At 45.6% G+C, this 18,083-nt stretch overlaps 1 protein-coding gene across 4 annotated transcripts in view; it reads left to right on the plus strand.

The window, feature by feature from the left end:
- The window catches only part of PTH2 (parathyroid hormone 2), a 149,026-nt gene that overhangs the window by 118,874 nt on the left and 12,069 nt on the right, over window positions 1-18,083 (plus strand). For 3 of the 4 annotated variants that reach the window (XM_085616332.1, XM_085616334.1, XM_085616333.1), the window contains one exon: window positions 17,890-18,002. In XM_085616332.1, the coding sequence (XP_085472458.1) occupies window positions 17,890-18,002 (113 nt within the window). Of the gene's footprint in view, window positions 1-11,991; window positions 12,102-17,889; window positions 18,003-18,083 lie in introns of those variants that run through there. The other variant, XM_085616335.1, reaches the window with a different exon arrangement.

The raw sequence follows: 18,083 nt of genomic DNA on the forward strand, positions 1-18,083 counted from the left end.
CGAGCAAGCAGCTTGCGCTGCTCTAGGCTCGACCTAAAGAACAAGAACAAGAAGACAAAGAAATAGAACAAGCTTTCGCCACTTTCCTCGGCCACGAAAGTGAAAGTGATCGCGATTGCGATCGCGTGCTGCCGAGGAAAGACACATGGCGCTGCGGGCGTGCACGTTCACGTGCACTGAGGCTTTAGGCCACGGCAGCACTTTGAAAATACCAACTATAAAATGTCTCTCCGAGCCAGCGCAAGCGCTGGGGCTCAGCGAGACCTAAAAAAAAATGGTCCTCCTGCTAAAAAAGAGGTATTGGGATTTTGTTGATTGTTCTTGTATCAATGTATGGGCACCTGGCACTTTAACTTCCACTTTTTTAAATGTCAAAAGCTGCTTTAAGTTTGACTTGTATATGGCTGATGTTGAACCGCCCCAGGCACGAGCACTTTATGTACAATTCAGTTTAGGGGTTCTCCCCTTGAATGCAGTAAAAAATAGCTGGGCAAATGCTACCATATCCCCTTTGTGCCCGCCTTGTCACTCCACTCCGGAGACTATAGAACATTTTATTTTTTTCTGTACCGCTTATGTAAATTTAAGAAAAAGCTGGATTATCCTGGCCTGCTGACTGCTTTCTATCTCACGCTCCTCTGATTCTTTATGCATATTTAGGTCAGACACAACTAGGTGGCTTGTCTTCACAATATCAAGATTTCTGCTTTATGCCTAGTAGCAGAGGCTTAAAGTTGTAAATAATATCGTCATGTAGGCTCATTGAGTAAGCAGGGTAAGTCGTTTTGAATGTTATTCATCCGGTGTTTTTAATTAATTGTTCTGTTTTTACAGTAAAAGCACACATTGTAACCCTGTCTTAAATGTTGTATAAATCTGTGGTCAATGTTATTAAACTATCAATTTTAACTTGTTTATGTAATAATGCGTGCTACGTGATTTTATGTTGTGTATGATCATGTTATTGATCGAATAAATATATATATATATATAATACTGAAAAGAAGCACGTTGACACCTTATAGATGTAGCCGATCTATTTGACTTGCACTCATTTTCTTAAGGAATTAGTTATTTAACTATTTCATATGGCAAATTGACAGTGTTAGCTGATTATAGAATGGGACATTAATAAATCTATAAATATTATAATTTATGAAGTGCAGGGTCCTGTGTATAATGATCCAAGATCTGTTCTTGCGAGAAATGGAGCTCATCTCCGGGGAAGCAAGCATGAAGTAATTTTATAGATCTTAAATTTCCCAATTATTGCAGGTGAACTGTTAAGAATTGATATGCCTAATTACTTGTGACTCTAATTGATTTTGTTCAGATTTGAGAAGAAGCTTCCCAATAGCTGTAGGTAAACTACTATGAAATTATAAGACCCATTAAATAAAATTTTAATAGATTTAGTCTAGCCTCCAGCAGAAGCATGGAGGCATTTCTTTTTATTTTCCATGAAATATAAATCTGGTAAAAATAGCACACTCTGAATGAAAAGCACAATGGCACTTAAATATAGAAAATGCAAAGAAATGAGGTAATGCTCGTTTGTACAGAAGGTTTTACTATAGCCTTATAGCCTGCCGTAGCGGGCTATACCGGCTATTAAAGGCCCGCTGCAGCGTTAAAGGCCCGAGCCGAAGGCGAGGGACTTTAACAAAGCAGCGGGACTTTAATTGCGGTATAGCCCTGCTACGAAGGGCTATAAAGCTATTAGAACATTCTGCCACTAGAGGGCAGAATGTTCTAACAAATAAAACAAAGCCTTCAGGGAGCGCTAGGGGATTGAAATCCCCTCGGGCTCCCTGAAGCCTTTGTTCACAGCCAGAGCGGTGAACAAAGAAACATTGGACTGTTGGAGCTCCGGGCTTATACCAGCCATTAAAAGCCCAGCGCACTCCATTGTTTTCAATGGAGCTCCCAACATTCCAATGTTCTAATATAGCCTTATAGCCCGCCGTAGCGGGCTATACCGGCTATTAACCCCTTCAGCGCGGCGCGGATTTCCACGCCACGCTGAAGGTTCCGTGCGCGGGCGGGGCCATGACGGAACGGTTCCGTCATGCGCACAGCGCAACCGACGTGCATGACGGAACCGTTCCGTCATGCGCCTCGAAGGGGTTAAAGGCCCGCTGCAGCGTTAAAGGCCTGACCTGAAGGCGAGGGACTTTAACAAAAGCAGCGGGACTTTAATAGCGGTATAGCCCTGCTACGAAGGGCTATAAGGCTATTAGAACATTCTGCCACTAGAGGGCAGAATGTTCTAACAAATTAAACAAAGGCTTCTCGAAGCTCAAGGGGATTTAAATCTCCTCGAACTTCGAGAGGCTTTTGTAAAACATTGGAATGCGGGCTTTTACCGGCCCGTAGAAGCATGGAGCACTCCATTGTCTACAATGGAGTTCTCCACATTCCAATGTTCTAATACTATATAGAGAAGCGATGTCTTAATAATGAAAGAAATATAAAATATGATATGAAATGTAAACAGTAGAATGGAATGCTATTCTAGTTTTGGATTTTTGTGATATCAATGATCCAGTATGACATGTTATATCTATTTCACCTTAATACTAGTAATATATTTGTTCTGGATTTGATGATTGAAGACATTAACACTGCTCCTCTATGTACTTTTTAACTTCACTCTTTTAACTAAGCTAATGTATTTTATATATTCCCTGAATGTAATCATTTGTATTAATTGACAATAAAGATTGACTTACTTATTTACTTCATGTGGGTTGTGCTGCTATCATAATGCATCCGTACAGCAAGTGGCAGTGGTACTGCTGCTATCACAATATTTCTGTAACTGCATGGTTTTTGCTGTTAGGCTATTTGTAAACGTTGTTATGTTCCATTGTCACCGTGTAGATATAGCTAGTGTTACACTGTTTCTGTGTTCCTGGTGCAGAAAATATTGTCATCAGACAGAATGGAGAGTAACCACTCAAACTAAGGGGGCAGGGTTGCGTCAACGAAATGTTTCAAAATCTCAAGGGTGGCTCCTCCGTAATGGCCGAGAAGCGTCGCCCCACTGATCAGAGTCAGTCAGCGACAAATAAAATGATAAAACAATATTATCATTTTATTTTCCGCTCACTGACTGAGCCAGGGAGTCTTGGCCGGGGCAGGCCACGGTAGGGAGAAGGAGTGATGGGCACTGTAAAGTGCACATGTCGGTTTGGCCGGCCGTCTTAGGCCAGCCACAGACATGCACACTTTGGTTTCTCCAACCCAACTGTGTTGTCAGCCAGGTTGGAGAAAAGCAGCAGGGTACCTGTGCTTGATCGAACATCAGACCAGCCTGGTCAGGCCAATCCCTACGCTGCTCTCATGTGTGGTACAGCATGAAAGCAGCATCTGCATTGAGTGCTTGGTGCCACAGTGATTGCTGGGAGGAGGGAAGCACTGAGACGGCCTGAAGCGTCAGAATTGGTGGCTGGAAAGGTACTTTGAAAAAAGATATTATTCCCCTTGTCCCCCCAAACCCTCCTACTTTAGTTTTGCGGCAGCAGCCACTCCAAAATCTCCCTTTAGTAAAATCAAAACATACACATTCCATTTAAAGTTCACCCATGAACATCACTTCGGAATCACTCACACACACACACACACACACACACACACACACACACACACACACACACACACACACACACACATAATAATGCTCTTACATTTGGAGGCTAGCACACTAGTGATACAAAGTGGCAGCAAACCTCTAACCCTGTGTGAGAAGTTGGCCTGATATATGATGTCACTAGTTCTAGTGTACACCCTGTATCAGTCCAAACAACCCTTATGGTGATTGGTTGTAAAGTCAACCTTATAGACCAGCTATCCTAGTGGTAGCATGGACAAGAGCAGTCTTAGGCTAAACTCTGTATGGCATGTGAAGCCAGCTGTTATACCATTTGCAACCCCTTGAATACCAAATGAAAGGACACCACAACAGATATATTATAAAAATAGAATGTATTTATTCTAGTCAAAACACCCTCAGCACTCTTTATGAGATTCGAGGTAAGTACAACACAGTCTTATTTAAGCATACATAAGTCACACAGGTAAGTAATACAGTTAGGCCCTAGGGGCCACGCAAACCATATAATAGGTAAGTGGTATAATAACCACTGTCACGAACACAGGATAGGCCTAGGCCTAGGGAATTGCTAGGGCTACACTATACTACCAAAGGTTAGGAAGTGGGAGGCCCACGGGATTCAGGTGCAGAGTGGAAACACTCACGCGTAATGCGTTAAAGTCGATAGAAATAGTAGTATTTAGAAATTAAGAGTTTTAGGACACTTCGGAAGGAACTAGGAGTTAGAGACTTGGAAACTAAACACTTGGATAGTCAATACCCTTGTGAGCACCGGAGTACTCAAGTTACCTAGCCCACGGGCTGCGGGTGCATAAGTGTGAACTTGCGTCGGGTTTCGTCGTCGACTCCTATGGATGCCTGAAGAAAGTTGCTGACAGGCAGTCAGTGAAGAGTGTCCGGTGGATTCCAGGGATGGAATCAGTAAGGAGGATACCTGCAAGCAGAGGGGACAGAGTCTAGGTCACCAGCCAGGAGCCGGGAAGGAACCAGGAAGGAACCAGGTGATGTCGTGAAGATGCAGGTGAAGAGGTGAAGCTTGTCGCAGCAGCCACAGGTACCAGGAGGCGTCGAGGACGACCAAAACCAGGAGGCAAGCTGTCCCACGAAGCCTCTGGCTGTCGGCGGCGTCGATGTCGAGTTAGGACCCAACAAGCCTGGGCAAGCGTAACCCACGCAGGATGGAGGACTTGCTTCTGTCGCAGACCAGGAAGGTCTGGGGTGCTTCCCTTTCACAGGGGAGCGGGTGCCAGTCTGGAGGAGCCGGACCAGCAAGGCAAAATTGAAGGTTCGCCGTCACAGAGGTCACTAGCCAACGGGCCAGCAACCGGACAACACGTCGAGTAACTCAGGTACAGAAGGGCCCCACGCAGAACACGTAAAGTGTGGGGAGCTGATCTTCTTTGCAGATGGTGCTCGGGATTGGGGCTTCTCAATTCCCCAAGCACAGCCTCGAGGAAGCCTCAGAAGTTGCGCTAGTCAGTTACTAGCCACTTTTCCCAAGTCGCCGGTCCCACGTCCCTCGTTGCCTCCACGGGTCTCAGCTTTGCTGTAGATGTGGATCTGGTTCAGAGGTGTCTGGAAGTCATGGCGCTGGTCAGTCTCTGCAGTCGTCCCTCGTAGGATCAGTCGCAAAGCAAGCAGCGGTCGCTGGATGGTGCCTGGTTGTCCAGGGTGGTCACTCCTTGGCCACAAGGGAGATTCTTCAGTCTTCTTCCGTAGTAGAATGTCGAAGGTCCAGAGTTTCTGTTCAAGATGCAGGTTCAGGATAATCTTAAGTCCTAGGGACTCAGCTCCCACTCTTATACTAATCTGGGGGGCTGGGTTACCTGCTAGGTCCCTCCTATGGGTGGGACCAGGGAGGGGGGTGGTTACACCCCCTTCCCTTTGTCCAGTTTCGCGCCAGGACTGGGTCTGGAGTGCCCCAGCACCAGTTTGAACTGGACTATGCATGGGACACCTTGTGTGCCCCAGGCAGTGTCTCGTTTCATTCAGCCCTCCCTGCCCCAATACACTAAAGTCTGTCTGGGGAGGTGCTAGCACCTCCCCAAGCAGGAAACCTATTGTCCAGGCCTCCCTGGCTGGGAGGGCTCCCAGCTGCAGGAGGTCAGACTCGTGTCTGTGGCAGCAGCATCCATTTTGTGATGCTGAGGCTTTGGTCAGAGTTAAACAGCAAAGTAGGATTTTAACATGTCTCTCCCTCTAGAAGGGAGGAATAATATCCTCATCACCAGAAATGGTATGGGGGTATTATTCCAAAGTATTAGACACCTTACACGACATGTTTCGATAAAGCCAAACCATAGTTACCATAACCGTGTAAGATTATAAGGTACTTAAGAGTATATGGTAGGCGATATCATAGAACAGCTATAAGGACATGGTTCCGAAAGCTGCAGACAGGCTCAGCTCATGCTAGAGCACCATCTCACATGTTACCAAGCACTCTGCCTCCAGGATTGTTAAGGCCTGCCATAGAAGTGGCTGATAGGTACACATGTGTCTATTGTGAGTGTAGATATAGGTATACTATATCTAAGCAAGGGGTGATTACACGACCCTGCCCCAGCTGAGTGATCAGCCAGTTGTGTCTGATTGTAAGGCCAGGCCAGGGGTGGCATAATACATGCTGCAGCCCCTGGTAGGCCTAGGGTACACCTATGCCCTGGGTACCTAGGGTACACTGTACAGGATCCAATAAGGTGATCCTTACCAATTTTGTATGTACCTAGGGTACATGGAGTCCATTTTAAAGAGAGAGCAGACAGCCTGAGACCCTGAATGGCAGGATCTCAGGCCAACTAAGTTGAAAAACCAGCTAGACACTAGGCAAAAAGTTGGGGGTAACCATAGTCAGATATCCACTTTCCTACACCCTGATAACTGAAAGCAGATGAAATGAATTCTGCTTGTCATTTGAGAAGTCGAGGAGCTAGCCACTTCAAGGGAGACTTTATCCACTGAACTGTGCCTCTCATTATGAAGGATTGGTTGTAAGGATCATCCAACAGTGTGCCATTTTCACTACAGATGTTGATGGGTACATAATTTCCTATATAAATTAGAGGTTGTTATGGCTATTTAAAAATCCAATAAACCAGATACAGATGTTCAAACTGGTCCTGTGATGGAGTTTTGAGGAGAGCAGTGCAACAGTACATCATCTATGCCTGGTCTATCACTTGAACAATAGGGAGGAGTAATCTACACATTAGTCCTGAAGAAGGTGGTGTTATCTACGGTTTCCACGGAGATGTGTGGAGGAGATCGGAAGGGCATCCACTATGGCGCATCTGTGGTTACTATATGTAATCAATGAACTGCACGGTTACTGAGCAACATAAATAGTAGTGATGCACATATAAAAAGACGAATCGTTAGGTCTTTGGAATTTCCTGCTTAGTTTTTCATAATTTTCCCATGTTTTTATTTGTTTGTGTTATCAAAAATTGTATTTTTAATGGATTGTTATTATATATATAATAATAATAGGATTAAAGTCATATATTTTTGTAACCGTGTTGTGGTATTCAGCTATTATATACAGTGTGTGTGTGAGTAAATCAGATGTTATGTTTATGAGTGAAGTGTCAAAGGGATTTGTATGTCTTGATTTTACTGAGGGGAGATTTTGAGATATTTGTCCGAAATTATTGCTACAGTCACTTTTTCTGCTCAGCTGGCTCTGGCAGTGCTCCTGCTACCAAACTATTTCCAAGTAGCACTCCTGCTGTTAAACTGTTGCACATTTACTGTTTCTGCTGTTGCACTGTTTCTGCTGTTGCACTGTTTCTGCTGTCACACAGTTTTACTGTTTCTACTGTCGATAGTTTTACTGTTTCTACTGTCGACAGTTTTACTGTTTCTACTGTCGACAGTTTTACTGTTTCTGCTGTCGCATAGTTTTATTGTTTCTGCTATCGCACTGTTTTACTGTTTCTGCTGTCACACAGTTTTACTGTTTCTGCTGTCACAGTTTTATTGTTTCTGCTGTCGCATAGTTTTACTGTTTCTGCTGTCGCACTGTTTTACTGTTTCTGCTGTCCCACTGTTTTACTGTTTCTGCTGTCGCACTGTTTTACTGTTTCTGCTGTCACACTCTTTTACTGTTTCTGCTGTCATGCAGTTTTACTGTTTCTGCTGTCGCACAGTTTTTCTGTTTCTGCTGTCCCACTGTTTTACTGTTTCTGCTGTCGCACTGTTTTACTGTTTCTGCTGTCACACTGATCCGCACACACAGCGCAGAGGGTTAAGCTTTTGTCACATTGTTTCTGTACACCTTACACCTCTGAACACCTTGTATGATACATACAAATATACGTACCCCGTCCCCTCCTGAGTGGACATCCACTCTCCCGAGAAAATTAAGTCGGCTGCTACCATAACTGCCTCTATCCAGTATATACTGTGTACTGCGCCTGTGTCGCTTGTGGGCAGTGTCAGGAATAATGCATAAAAATAACAGTATATTAACGTGTAGGGTACGCGCTGTATCTCTCACACCTCTGTATACTATAACACACTTAGGCACAGTGACCTAAAACTAGGTAAGATGAATCACCATGGCAACTCACACACACCAAAACACTTCCCATGTAGGCAACCTTGCAATTTGCTACACTCTTGTGACAAAGCACTGCACAACCTACTGTGCTACCTGGCCACTAGCACGCGTCATCACCTCACCAATGGTAGCTTTAGGAATGGTAGCACAGTACTGCTAGTGCAGAGAATCTGAGAAATAAGTTAGCTTTAGCCAGTCTAAAGCCCCCCAGACCACTTGCTGCCCTCGTGGGGAGACACCGGCAGCATGTGCTGAACTTGTTCGGGTAGGGCGCATTACATTGGTGCTGGGAGGTCTCTATCTGAATCACACCAGCCTCTAGTCCAATCAAGGGGCTTGGAAAGAGGGGCACGTTATATTTCCTTTCTCTTTGATTCTGAGGCCAGGTCCAGCTGCTGCTGCTTGCATTGTTCTGGTCAATAACCTCTTCTTTAGCATTCAGTTTGTTTCTTTGCAAGGTGTGTACTGTTAGCACATTATCATAAAGATTTTTCCTTTTGAAATGCTTTCACTATGCTCTCACTCATTCAGTAGTTTAACCCTTGATTGCCGACAAGTGGAAAAAAGGCAGAAAGTCAGGCACTAAATTTTATTTTGCATTTCACAATTCCGCCGAGTGGCACTATAATATGAAATCATCAGCCACTCCTGGTTTTTCGGTCAACACATTGTTGCACTGTGGGGCTTGTAGTTTGTCTTTTAACACTTTCATAACGTGTTCAAAGCCACAGAATGCAAAGTGATGTTGGCTAAAATTCCAGAACAGGCCAGTAGTATTACACTAACATGGAGCCACCTGTCAGCTATGTTTTAAATGTTACCATTTCAAAAATTGCTTATTTCACATGTCGAACCAAAAATAAACTCTGCTCACATTTTTTGTGAGGGTTCACTCTTTCATTCACATCATGCATTAAAACAAGGCGTGGGCAGTAAACTCTGCTCCGCTGAGTTTTTACCACTCCGCCCTCCGTGAAGAGCGCAGAGTTCCGAAAAACTCCGCTTAGCGCGCAGAGCAGACTTTTTACTATCTTGTGGTTTGTCAACATTAAGTTGGCGAGCGTGAGCGAGGAAAATCCAAAGCTAGACCACCTCCCGTGAGATTTCTCAACGCGGGCTGTCACGGCTGGTCACTACTGCTCACGATGAGAAACCTGCCGCTCACATTGAGGAAGCTGCCACTCAAGTAGAACATCTACTCAAGCAGCAGAATGAAGCTGAGCCCTCTTGCGCTGTGTGTGGTGCCTTTCGCACAAATTTTACAGTGCAGGACAAATGTCCGGCACTAAAAATTTGCGCGAGCAGCGCAACTTACCTCACTCTGCCACTTGTGGAACTCCACGGAGTGTGGCAGAGATTTTTGGCACTTCACTGTGCCCATGCCTAATTAAAATTAGCAATTGCATTGCAAATGTTTTTCTTTCATGCCAACCTTCACAACACAACAAAGGTACAATATAGACAGCTATAACACAACCTTTCCTAAAACAAAGCCTGACAGTAGTGCAACAAGCTTCCCTCTCTAACAGAAGGACGGAGGAGCAAGCTTCCATCCTTTGCAGAACAGATCTAGCAAGGTAGACTAGTACAAGATTTAATCACTGACATATAAAATACAGTTATGGCATGAGCGGAATGTAGCTTACAGACTCTCTAGAGTGGGTGCTTAACTCATTGAGAGGAGTGTATATATGGACGATGGTGAATATGCGATTTCTGAACCCATTCTCACTTAAGTGATACTCAGTGAAAGTCCTGCAGTGATAACTTGAGGGCCTGCTGTTTGCGTTGATTCTGTTACAGTGGTTGTCACTGTTATTTGGAGCCGCCCAGCCTCAGTCTAAGCGACTGTGCTCTATACAGGCCCACAGATGCCAACCTCTTTGAAAAGTTTTGGAATGGGCGCAGTTTTGGAATGGGGCACAGCAGGCGCCGTGCAATCCCAGCCTCGGGGCTGCACCTGCTCAAAATGTTGAAGGCCGTCAGTGCCCCAGACCCGAAACAAGGCGAACAGTCAGTGTGATGCAGTGATGCTGGAACAACTTTCAGAGTGGGGTGCCATCAACATTACATCACTGAAGTCATAGGGATTGTGAAGAGTCACACAAAGAATAAGTGTAGGAACTGTATTCCACAGGATAGTGGCAAGGGTGTAGTATGTAGGTGGTAGTACTTTTTGGAGCACCCTGTCGCAAATATGTTAATAAACTATGGTGCAGTAGCGCACTGCCATTTATCGACAGAACACACTTTCTATTAAAATGGCACTAAATTTGTTCAGACATACGGGTTTTTACTGATAAAAAGCGCACATGCGATAATGTGGGTAAATTGGGATTCACAAATTATGTAGTGATTTATTTTGATCCAATTAAAATGTTTTTTTTCATCACACTTCAGATTTTTAAAGCATTTGTTTTCCATTCATTGCTTTCTGGACTGCTGAGATAGGCTGAAACATTTGAACAATTCATTTACATGAATTAGAATTTCATGATGTGTTAGAAAATATGACACCTACAAGATTGCCAAATAGTTTACTCCACAAAATTATATCCCTTGCAGTTAAACACCCGTCTCCATGTTAAAAGAATAAAGAGCCATTTGCCAGTGGTAATTGCCTGATGAGCTTATTAACAAGCCCCTTGCGCCGCCCGTGCGTCACTTTTTCCCATATTAAAAGTGACGCACTGGCAGCGCAAGGGACTTGTAAATAAGCCCTTGACGTTTTACCTCTGGTCTTTGAAGCACAGCAAATTGTACCAGATAAAAACAAAAACTATAGGCATCTTTATTGCGCATACGCTTTCTAAACTCCAGCAAGGGTGTTTTGGGGGTGCTGCAGCACCCCCAGCACCTTTATTTCTAGCGCCTATGCAGTCACGCTGGGTTAGCACGAAAGTAACCTGCATAGTGCAGTTTGGAGTATGCTATGACTGCAAACACTGGCGGGCTTTACCTGCCATCCAACTCCGTTTCTGATTCATAGGTGAGCAGTAGCCGCGTACTCTACATCTGGCCTACCTCCAAGCCTCTCGTAGGCCTGGCTGCTGCTGCTATTATCTTGACAGCCCAGCCCTGGGTGTAGTAAGCGAGGCGCGGGCCCGTCAGCCGCAGAAGCGGGGCCGGCTTCCCTGCTCCGAGCCGGTCATTAGCTCTGAAGCGGGGTCAGCTCGGTAGAGGCCGGAGAGAGCCGCCGGAGCCGCCGCCTCAGGGGTGTGCGCGCGCCAAGCAGGGCTCCTCCTCGCGCCCGCCCGTACTGGACAAACGAGGGTGACTCACGCCGGAGATGACCCAAAGGGCCATCTCCCTAACAAGCCATCGACAACTCGCCAAGTAAACAATTATCTGGCCGTTTAACGAGCACTCCCTGACCCCCTCTCGCCTCGCGGGGCCCGGAGGAGCCGGAAGCTTCCGGACATTTGATTTTACGTCAGAAATGAAAACAACAACACCCGCACACGGCGGATAACAGCGAGGGGGCATAATGACAGTTGGACGGGCTTTGAATTAAAAATATCTGCCCCGCCGACGCAGGCGTTGGGCCTAGCGGCCGGCCTCTCCCAATGCTGGCGTTTCATTATGGATTCATTATTGCTTTTAGATTTGACTTTGAAGGCCTATGTTCTCCCAGAGGAGATGCATTTAAAACAGCGGTTTTTGCTTATATTCTGAGTTGTCATAACCCCTCCCCTACTCCAGACATCTAGCAGACAGAATAGTGTCTGTGGCCAGAGGTTAGGCGCCTCGTCCGCTCTTCGCCAATCCCAAAAGAAGGGGAGCACTTCGTTCGGACATTATTTGCGTCACATTCTGGGAGAAATAATTGTATAAATATGAGGCCTAGTGAGCAGTCGCAGACAGAAACCGCCCCTGAGGTGTGCTCCCACTCAGCACAGTTGGACCAGCGTGAGCCACTTTCAGGTATGGCGCCTCTCCGTGATGTCTAGCTTGGTAGGAACTGTTCTGGTCCACCACACCTCTGGATCCCATAGATTGGCTGAAGTCAGGGTGGGTAGCTTTGGTGGTGGTAGGCTAGGGCCCTCTCTGATCTTCAGAGTTGGCTGAACCATGGTAGGTGTGGCACTGTAGCGCACCCGATCCCCAGCGTGGGAACCTATGGGCTGGTAGCGTCAGGTACTGAGTGCAGGCACTTCTTTAATTTGAAAAGGAGAGTACTCAAGCTTCTCAGCTGGGGTGCAATGTTTTCAAATTGCAGAGTACTGGTATTGTTCAGTGTCAAAAAGGCAAGTTAGGATAGAGAGGGCACAATACTTCATTGTGATTGAGACAGGGTGGGTATTGTGCGACACGTCTCTGGGTCCCTAGAATGCTTTACGGTAGATCAGGTTGAGGTGCTGTGCCTCCTTGTAATAGTGATAGAGTGAGCTGGAATCTGGCGGGTGTGCTACATTGCCTCTCTTTGATTAGTACTATATATGATGCATTGCATGGCCTGCTGTGCCTCTCTCTGGTACGTGCCTCTGATTACTTCCTTGCTACTGAATATCGACCCCCAGAATATTCTCATATTAGAATATCGATGACAAAATAACAAGGGACAAAATATCAAAAAGTAAGGGCATGTAGGAAAGTATAGAGGAACAATTTTTAACTCCACATGTACGTAACTTGATGATATTTGTAGCACTTATGTACTTATATACGGAAGTAGGTATAGAAAATGTAGACTTACCTGTCAATATCTTTTTCCGATATCCGATATTCTGTCCCTCGGCACAGAGCACGTGTGCTACAGTGCCTCTCGCCTCTTCCAGATCCCTGGCTTTGGTCTCGACAGGACATTTGGAGTTTGATAGCTCCCTACATCATTCCATGATTGGATTGGGACAGGCTTGGTTCAAAATGGACCTGACTAAAGGGAATACTTGGGAGTGGGCAGCGCCCCACAATGGCTTTTCTACATCCTTAGTAGTGTGTGATAAGGCAAGATATGGTACAGGCGCTCGCTCTGATCTCCGCAGTGGGCCGGGCAGGGCATGTATTTTCAATTACATATGTCTGGCTCTTAAATTTTGTTCACCTAGGACAGGTGTAGTGGAAGGCAGCTCTCTGAACTCTAGAGTGATTAAGGACAGGAAAGCTGTGGCATATAGTACCACTCTGATCTTCTTTAGAGTGGGTTAGGAGAGCACAAGTGTAAGATGCACATCACTGTGATTGAGTGTTTTGGAAGGGGCAAGGTTCCTTTACTAATTTGGCTCCTTTGGTTGGGGACAGGGTAGATGTAGGAAAGTACTGACGTGCTGGTGAGGTAGGCTGGGTGAGTAGTACTGTACCCACCTCTGATCCCTAGCTTGAGTAGCACAGGTTAGTCGGGGTTGGAGCTAATCAGATTCCTGGAGTATTTTGGGACAGAGCAACTATCGCCTGTTACCTTAAATGATATTTGTATTGGGTCAGTGCAGAGCAGTTGCTGTAGTGTACATTGCTTTGTTTCTACTGTGGGTTTGGAGAGTGGACTAGGGAAGTTCAGCATGACCCTCTGTGGCTCCTAGAGTGGACTGAGAGGCAGGCTGTAACATTCTCTGCTTGCTGAGTGGTAAAGGGCAGCTTCGGTGCAGCACTGACTTCCATACTAGCTTTACAGTAGAATAGATCAGGCATGGAACCGTAGTGTTATTTTATTCGAAGAGTGGGTTAGGTCAGGGATGGCGTTGCACACCTCCTGTGATTCATAGTGTGTTGTGAGCAGAGCTGATGTGCAATGACAATTCTCTTGTCTCTGGCCTGGGTGGGACAGGGAGGGTGTGGTAGGGAATTCTCTGAATCACCAAGTGGGCTGCTGCAGGCTTGGCGTGGAACAGCACCGTTTTCAGTTTTGTATGTTTCCTTTGGACTCGGGAGTTGTGGTACCTCACATCTCTTTGATTATATGACGGTGTCAGTGCGGTACATCCCCACATCTGATCTCTGTACCTCTCAGTAATTCCTAACTTAAATGGCGGCCAAGTGCGATACTGCAGCTCTCTCTCATTCTCAGCTGAAGAGCGTGTCTGGCACACAACAGCTCTGTGGTTCCAAAAATGGGCTGGTGCAGGGTAACAGTGGCACTCTACCTTTCACTGATTTATGCAGAGGTTGGTGCAGGGCAAGGGTGCTGCAGTGCTTATCTCTGATTTTCAACTAGGTTTCAGAGAGGCCACGCATGGCACCCCCTCCTCTCTCTAGGGTGGGATGGGGCAGTTCATGTGTTATAAGATATATATTGCCAGGGCGGGCATGGTGGAGTGCTAGGGCTACTGTCCCTGTCTTGATGGCCTGTATCTTTTAGGTGCGACCCCTCTCTAATCCCCAGAGTGGGTGGGATAAGCCAGGTGCTCCATTGTACCCCTCTGACGCTGGCGGTTTGATCCATTAGCACGCAACGATGTGTAGGTTGTTTTGAAAATGTAAGCAGATGATACGGTGCATCTGACAAGCATCAGCGGTGGCGGGTGCAGGGCCGGCATGGTGCCACTCTGTCTCTGTAAGAGGGAGGTGAAGCTGATCACGTTTTGTACTGTGCCGCTTCAGATCTCTTGCTTTGGACAGAGCTGGTGTTGTGCGGTTCCTTTCACTGTTAACTGGAGCGTGCTGGTGTGCTTCATTGTATTTCTCGGATTCCTCGAGGGGGTTTGTCTGATTTGGCATCTTTCCCTGATCGCTATGGTCTCTTGGTGTGCTGCCGTACTTTTCTTTGATTTCCGTATTATGTTCATGTTGTACGGCACCGTTCCCTCATTCCTATAGCAGGTCGGTGTGGGACAGTACCTTTCCCTGTTTCCTATGGTATTTTATAGTGGTACGGTACCGTAGTCTAATCCCTGTGGCATGTTGATGTGGTACAAGACTTGTCTATGATTCCTATTGCATGTTAAAGTGTTACAGCACCCACATCTGTTTCCTTTATCGTGATGATGTATTGTTGCACCTTCCTCTGACTCCTCACACGAGTTGGTGTGGCACAGTACTTTTCTGGGATTCCTGTGGCAAGCTGGTGTGTTACAGTACCATTTCCTGATTACTATGTCGAGTTGGTATGCTACAGTACCTTTCTCAGATGCCTATGGCATGGTGGTGTTGGAGTGGGACTGTACCTTACTCAGATCCCTTTGGCATGTTGGTGTGCTACAGTACCTTTCTCTAATCCATGTTGATAGATAGAGTGAGCTGGAATGGGGCGGGTGTTGATGTGTAACTGCACCCTTCTCTGATTCCGATGGTGAGATAAAGTAGTACGGCACCTTTTTCTGATTTCTATTGTGTGTTGGTGTGGTATGGCACCTTTTTCTGATTTCTATCGTGTGTTGGTGTGGTATGGCACCTTTCTCTGTTTACTATGGTGTGTTTCAGAATCTGTTTCTGATGGCCATGTTATGTTGATGCAGTATGGTTCCTTACTCTGATTCCTTTGGTGTGTTGTTGTGGTACATACCTTTCTCTAACTTCTTTGGTTTGCTGGTGTGGTCCTTCTGTTTGATTCCTAGGGTGAGATGGTGTGTCTCTATGGGATGTTGGCGTGGTATAGTACCTCTCTCTGATTCCAATGACATGTTCATGTGTTACAAAAGTCATCTCTGATTCCTTTGGCATGTTGATGGTGTTGCAACACCTTTCTCTGAGTTCTTTGGCGATCTAGTGTTGCATGGTGCACTTCTCTGATTCCTATGTCATGATGGTCTTGCTGTGGTACGGTACCTTGCTCTGATCCCTTTGGCATATTGGCATACTACAGTACCTTTCTCTAATTCCTATGGCATGTTGATGTGTTACAACACCTTTCTCTGATTCCTATGGCGACTTGGTGTCGTCTGGTACTGTTCTCTGATTCCTATGGCATGATGGTCTTGCTGTGGTACAGTACCTTGCTTTGATCCCTTTGCTATGTTGATGTATTACAGCACCTTTCTCTAATTCCTATGGCATGTTGATGTGTCATGGCATCTTTCTCTGATTTCTATGGTGTGTTGGTATGGGATGGTACCTTTCTCTTATTATTATGGTGAGTTGGTGTGTAGGGCACCATTTTCTGTTTCCTATGATGTGTTGCTGAGTTGCAGAATTCTTCCCATGTTATGTGGCTGTAGTATGGTTCCTTACTCTGATTCCTATGCTGTGTTGGTGTGATACAGTAACTTTCTGTGATTCCTATGGTGTGATGGTGTGGTATATTTCTTTCTCTAATTTCTTTGGCATTCCGAAGCGCTATAGTACTTTTGTTTGATTCCTATGGTGCGATGGCATGTTCCGATGGGATGTTGGTGTAATATAGAACTGTTCTCTGATTCCTCTGGTGTGTTCATGTGTTAATGCTGCTATCTCTTATTCCTTTGGCAGGATGATGTGCTACAATACCATTCTCAGTTTCCTATGGCGAGTTGGTGGCATATGGTACCTTTCGCTGATTCATATGGCATGATGGTGTTGCTGTGGCATGGTTCCTTGCTCTGATCCCTTTGGCATGTTAGTGTAGTGCATTACCTTCCTCTGATTGTGATGGCTTTTTAGTGTGGTGCCGTAGTTTTCTCTGATTCCAATGGTGAGTTGATTTGTTGCAGCATCTTTCTCTGACCCCCATGGTGTGTTGTTGTAGTATGGTTCATGTCTTTGAATCGGATAGTGTATTGGTGTGGTACAGTATCTTTCTCTGAATCTTTTGGCATGTTAATGTGGTATGGAGCTTTTATTTCAATCCTATGGTGTGATAAGTACCTTCCTCTGAATCCTTTGGCGCGTTAATGTGATATGGTACTTTCCTTTGACTCCTATGTTCTTTTGGTGTGCTAGTGTACCTTTTTATGATTCCTTTTAGTGCATTGATGTGGTATGATACTTTTTTATATTCCTATGGTGTCTTAGTGTGCTGCAGTACATTTAATTATCTGATTCATTCCGCTTTAGAGTGGGTGCGGTATGGCATCTCAGTATGATTTCTAAAGTGGTCTGGTACAAGCCATGCAGTGGCGCTGAGACACTGCCAACGATGTTTTGTCAGGAAAGCCATGGAGGGTGTTAAAAATCCCAGGTGTTACACTATGTGTAGCAAAGGAGCCTCTCTGTTTCCAAGTTCAGGCTGAGACAGGGCCAATGTTGTACAACACATCTCTCTGTCACTAGTATTGAAGGCACCTCTGGAAAAGGACCAAAATACAACAATAAACCCCCGGACAAGGTTCCACTCTGATCCATCTCATGTGGAGGGGCAGGGCAGGCATGCACGCTTCCCTCTGTTCTACTCCGTTCCTTCTCGTGCTGCTAGTGTTCCTATCTGGAGGGGACTTGTCCTAGCAGTTGGAATGGAGAAGGGCTAAGAGTGGTTTCCATATAGCTGGTGTCTGAGGTGGGTAAAAAACAAAGTAATGGAATGCATCACATAGCGCATTCAAGCATTCCTTCCATAACTTTCCTTTTTTTGTAGTAAAATATGTTTGAGTTTACCCTGCTCTGCTTTGTGGTGAGCGAGTTATGTCAAAGCGCTGTAGAGCAATGGCTCGTGCCTAGATATGTTTGGGTCCTCTGAAAGTAATGGGTTTGGGATTGAATACACATAAAAAAAACTGTAGCATTAGGTTCATTGATATTTAATTTGTGTTTTTGAGCTCTTTGACACTTAACTTATAAAGCACTTTGTAAGCACCCAGTTGCCTTATTTGTTATGATTAACACCTCTCCCCTTTGTGCCTGTCATGGCCTTGTTTCTGTGGACTAGGGGATGGAAGGATGTGCCACCGGGAGAGCCCTGCTTCCCCTTGCTTTCCTCCTGGGATGCTGCCTGCTGCTGTCCTCTGCCACTGTCCTACCTCACCTACGGATCCCAAACAGGTGACTCATAGCTCTCTTTTCATACTGTCTTTCCTTATGTTTGTTCTAAGAGTGAGCACGTTTGCCCGTCTCCTGCACAGG

This window comes from Triturus cristatus, chromosome 7, assembly GCF_964204655.1.
Source record: "Triturus cristatus chromosome 7, aTriCri1.1, whole genome shotgun sequence".
NCBI classification, from domain to species: domain Eukaryota; kingdom Metazoa; phylum Chordata; class Amphibia; order Caudata; family Salamandridae; genus Triturus; species Triturus cristatus.